General features: G+C 39.9%; 1 protein-coding gene across 2 annotated transcripts in view; it reads left to right on the top strand.

Moving 5' to 3' along the window:
• LOC118335341 (acidic amino acid decarboxylase GADL1-like) overlaps positions 1-4,241 on the top strand; it is a 7,927-nt gene extending 3,686 nt beyond the window's left edge. For both annotated transcript variants that reach the window (XM_035671580.1, XM_035671578.1), the window contains exons 7-15: positions 211-290; positions 529-583; positions 695-811; positions 914-978; positions 1,156-1,237; positions 2,108-2,307; positions 3,095-3,146; positions 3,275-3,364; positions 3,477-4,241. In XM_035671580.1, the coding sequence (XP_035527473.1) occupies positions 211-290; positions 529-583; positions 695-811; positions 914-978; positions 1,156-1,237; positions 2,108-2,307; positions 3,095-3,146; positions 3,275-3,364; positions 3,477-3,650 (915 nt within the window). In that variant the 3' untranslated portion in view covers positions 3,651-4,241. The remainder of the gene's footprint in view (positions 1-210; positions 291-528; positions 584-694; positions 812-913; positions 979-1,155; positions 1,238-2,107; positions 2,308-3,094; positions 3,147-3,274; positions 3,365-3,476) is intronic.
• Positions 4,242-5,359: the final 1,118 nt, after the last annotated feature.

Genomic DNA, 5,359 nt, shown 5'->3' with positions numbered 1-5,359 from the left:
TACACACTGGACCTTTAATGAGAGAAAATGGTTTTGCTAATTTTTCACAGAAATAAATCTTAACTCACAAATCTATCAGACCTTTACTGTTTTTAAATAGCAATCCCTTACATAAAGTAGAAATTGAATCCTGGTTGCTGTGTCTGAATAAATGAATACCTACTCTGGCATATTTCTTTTGTTGACAGACTCTTGTTTAATCTCTTTCAGTGTCATTACTCCATTTCCAAAGCAGCAGCTTTAATGGGCATCGGCACTAAGAACGTTTACATGGTTCCATCTGATAACAGGTAAATTGCTTCTCACACACACTTTATAATCCTGCCTGATATCCCGGTTCCTTCTCTGTACACACAGACACGTGACTAGTGTTGGCAGTTGGAAGGATTTGAATAAGAATTATTTCCATCCCTCTTGGTGTTTCTGTGGGAACTCAATATATTTATTCATTAAAAACTACCTGTTTTACTGTCTGCTCATTAGTTTTTTTTTTTTATCACAAAGTGAATTATTGTGTGTGTTTTTCAGAGGGAAGATGATTCCTTCGGCTTTGGAGTTGCTGATTAAGACAGCTAAAAGTGAGGTGAGGAAGCCATCTTACCTGTTCAGGGCTTCATTTGAGCATAGACCTTATTGCATATATTTGGACATTTGCAACACCATTAAGAGAAACTCTTTATGTGTGTGTGTTCAGGGTGCAGTGCCCTTCATGGTGAACGCCACAGCAGGGACCACAGTGCTCGGAGCCTTTGATCCCATCCAGGAGATTGCAGACATCTGTGAGAAGTACAACCTGTGGCTGCATGTGGACGTGAGTGCATTCATTTAATCATTCATTCATTGATTCATTCGCCTCTATCAATCATATCCCGCTTTCAGTGTAATTGCCTAATTTCTCTCTCCTGTTCCTCAGGCCTGCTGGGGAGGAGGAGCTCTGATGTCTAAGAAGCATAAACACTTGTTAAAGGGCATCCACAGGTAAAAGTTTGATCAAAGCAAAGCAGCATCCCTGCTAGAGAACATTTCATAGCGGAGTGACTGTAGCTGTAATGATGAAGAGACATTGTTTCTTCCATTCTTAAAGCCCTCAGCTTGAGTGATAACATGCTGACTGTAAATTCTCTCTCTGCTGTGTTGCTTATGTGTGATGATAAGAGCCAACTCTGTGGCCTGGAACCCTCACAAGATGCTGATGGCATGTCTGCAGTGCTCTGCTTTCCTGGTCAGAGACAAAACGGTAAGACAAGCTCACTTATCATCTGATAGCTCATCTGCTCCACACAAACTTAGTTATTCTTTTTTTTTGTAATTGAAATAATAAAGTAAAATAAAGTATTGGTCAAACAAAAATTTTGACTTGGCACTAGAGTTATTAGGATACATCATCTGATGACCATGGATATCCCACACCACTAGCGTGACTTAAAATATGATGAGGATATGAAATTATGGCACAAAAATATGGTTATTCCTTTCCCATAAATCGTCTCTGAACCACCAAGTGAAGGAAAATGAAACTCCAGTCTACCCAGTCTAACTTGTACGTGTGAATGTAAGCAGCATATCATTAAGCAGTAACAAAGAGAAGTATGTGTGTTCGCTCTTCTGCCAGATGGAGGACAGATAATCCTGATGATTCTGTGCCTTGGGCAGACCTGGCAGGCATAGTTCACTTCAGTGTAGGGCCATCTTGTAGTCTCTCATTACCAGACTGAAGGTGAGCTGACTGAGCAGTTTGGCCTGTCAGAGAGCTGGAGACAGATCTGTCAGAGGCAGGTAGCGTCAAATCTGAAGGACAGCAGACAGATGTGCGGCTGACATACTCTATACGAAACAGCAAAAATCTGCCGCCCTTTATTGGAATAGTTTGAAATTTTGGAAATATGAGTATTTGCTTTCTTGCCAAGATGAGAAGATCAAAACCATTCTCAAGAGACAGTTAGCTTAGCATTAAGACTGGAAACAGCTACTCTGTCCAATGGTAATAAAATCTACTTACCAGTACCAGGAAAAGCTTACTGATTAACACGTCATCTCTTGTTAGAGACACAGCCAGGCTAGCAGTTCCCACACTAACCTAACCATCCTTGTCATTGTGCCTCCTCAGAATCTCCTCCAGCGCTGCCACTCTTCTTCCGCCTCCTACCTCTTCCAGCAGGATAAGTTCTATGACGTCAGCTACGACACAGGGGACAAGTCCGTCCAGTGCAGCAGGAAGCCAGACGCCTTCAAGTTCTGGCTGATGTGGAAGGCTCTGGGAACCGTAGAGCTGGAGGAGAGGGTAGACAGAGCCCTCGCCACGGTCAGGTCAGTCTGAGGAGACGGACGCGTAGCAGGGCTGCAGCTAACACTCAGTGACAGGAAGGCCTGATGTCTACGACACTGTTAAACTTAACTGTAAAACCAGATATGTTTGTTTATCTCAAACAATTGTTGAAACTGATTACATTAATTAAAAAAAAAAAGAACTACATTTTGCTAATTAAAAAAACATTCTTGATAAGGTAGCGTTAGAAATGTTAAGTGACACTGACTTAGTTTTGTAATGTTTTTTGTAGTGTGAGAACAAAATACCTAGTAACAAAGTTTTTAATAAGGAATGTTCCTGTAACTTATAAAACTATGTTTGTGCCACTTAAAATGTAGCTTTAGCTAATAAAAAGGGATACAAGTTGAATTCTAGTGAAATAGCATCAGCAAACTTTTCCCACATGTCTGATTTGAACCCATGCCCGCTGCAGCAGTGCCTCAGCCTTGGTACATGTGGAGAAGGCTCAGGTGAGCTATCAGGGTACCCCAGTAACTCTACATTTATTATCAATATGCATGCTGACTGAGGAAAAGGTTGAATATGCACTCATTTCACAGCAAACATTAACAACGTAAAACAACACATAACGCACTGACTGAAATATAAGTTGTTGTTGGACATCAAATTACTTCCTGGGGCAGATTCAGAGACGTCACATTGTGGACAGTACACTATAAATAACCACAGTTCGGAGAATGTTTATAATTATGTTTAAATGTGTTTAAAATTCAGCACTAACACTTGCCAAAGCAGCATATAAACTGAAATGTGCTTTTTTTGCAGATATCTTGCAGAAGAGATCAAGAGAAGAGAAGGGTTCCGTTTGGTGATGGAGGTACATTTATCCACAGTTTTACACAAAAAATAGTTATTTTGCAAATTTTGCATATTAATTATATATATTTATATAATCTGTTTTTATATGGAGTCCTGCTTTGAACTTTTGTCCCCTTATGTCTACAGCCTGAATATGCAAATGTTTGCTTCTGGTACAGTCCACCAAGTCTGAGGAACCTTCCAGATGGCCCTGAGCTATGGAAAAAACTCCACACTGTACGTACTTCATTATATTTTAACATGTTGACACAAGGAGGTGACCAAATCCTCTCTTTTGTTTCTTCACATTGCAGTCAGTCATTGCAGCGTATTGTCCCTCCTCCTGTAGGTCGCCCCAGTGGTGAAAGAACGCATGATGAAGAAGGGAAGCATGATGGTGGGCTACCAGCCGCACAGAGACAAGGCCAACTTCTTCAGGATGATCGTCATCAGCCCACAGGCCAGCAGGCTCGACATGGACTTTGTATTAGACGAGATACACAATCTGGGAAAAGACCTGTGATGAAATGTCAGTGTCAGTGAACCCACCTTATTCTTCTGTCATTGACGGACTCCTGGACAATCAGGGAATTCTGACCACCAACATCAAACACGTTTTCCTATTCTGGTTGATTAGCTGATTTTTGGGACAACTGACCTCAAGGCTGTGCTGAATTCTGCTGATCCTCATACTGATTCACACCATATCCTTAGAGTTTCCTATCTTGCTATTCTCAAAGTAGAAATACAAATCAATCGAAATGTCCAAATCTACTTTAAAAACATGATAATACAATCTTCTGTCATACAATAAAATGTTTACATAATGTGTATCTGTTGTAAAGGAGATGCTATCATTTAAAATGCTTTTTAGTTATTGTATCGGGAGAAATACATTTATATTACTTTATATGTATGTAAATGTAACATAGATAGAAACATAGTTTGAGTTTGTGGGACTGGTTTGGGATTTCTTTCAGGTTTTTTTCTTACCATGTTGCAGTCATGAATCACATGTCAAGCATGCAGTGATTAAACATGCTACTGTGTGTTACTGTGTGTTGTGTGCTTATTTTTTATTAAACATTTTTATAAGAATCTCAAATAAAACTAACTTTGGTCTCAGTTGAGTGTCCATACATTTTGTTCAAACTCCAAAAAGAAAACTTATTCATCAGTATGCACCTGCAGTGTTCTGTGACTGTGTCAATCTGAAAATCACAATCTGCAATTGATTACTGAGTTGGGACATTTTACCAGAACTCAGCTGCCCGAGTCACCTGAGACCTTGTAGACTCAGACCGAAATCAAACTTGATCAATACTTGGGCACCAAATTAAAAGTTTGTGTTAATCCAGCTAAGTGAGTATCTGACAGGTGTCAATGATCCATGAGCTCTTTGACCCTGTGTAAGCACATAGCGAGTGAGGCAGCAGGGTGGACAAGAGGCTAAAAGAGACAAAAATAAACAGCCACACAGACATAATAAGCTATTAAAAGTCATAAGAAAGATGGATGGGCGAGACTAAACAGAGTGTCAGACAATGAGATCTTTCCAAACATATTGTAGTACTGATACTATTATTGTTCCTATGCCCTATATTATTTAATATGTCGGCTGTGTTGGGGATTATTACAATATAAATGAAAATGTATTATGGTAATGTTATCTTGTTACTGGAACTACGTAGGTGGCAGCTAGAGGCTAGTTCTGCTTGGTACATGCTGTTCTAGTGATTGCTTGCTGGCTCTGGTGTAGACCTGAACTGTTTGTCTGCACTAGGGTTAGAACATCCAGACTGTAGCATTATATGGAATGTAAGGTTTCCATCCTCAACAGTAAAAGAAGAGAAATGTTATATTCCTTGTCCAGAGTAATCCTTTCTTCTGCAAGTCTACATTTAAATATTCCTTGTTAGTAAACAGTAACAGTATGCAGCAGTTAAAAGACAGAGTTCAGTCTGATTTATACTTCTGTATTGACTCTGCGCCATTGCAACGCAGACCTCAACAACTACAGATGCACAGAATCCAGCGAGTACGCATCTAGATGCACCAGACCACTGAACGCCCCGGCTAGTGGTTGACAAAACTGCAAGTGGGTTGGTGCTTGGATTTTTCCGCTTTGGCGGCTGGCTGAGAAACTTTTACATATTATGGGTGAACAGTACACTAAAATATGTTTCTGAAAACATCTGAAGCAAGGAATAGACAATGTAGTAACAGAATTTT

The sequence above is a fragment of the Morone saxatilis genome, unplaced genomic scaffold (assembly GCF_004916995.1).
Source record: "Morone saxatilis isolate NCDOM2014 unplaced genomic scaffold, NCSU_SB_2.0 Contig24, whole genome shotgun sequence".
In the NCBI taxonomy this organism is placed as follows: Eukaryota; Metazoa; Chordata; class Actinopteri; family Moronidae; genus Morone; species Morone saxatilis.
Note: the sequence above shows the minus strand (reverse complement) of the source record. Positions and strands in the feature narration are given on the sequence as shown.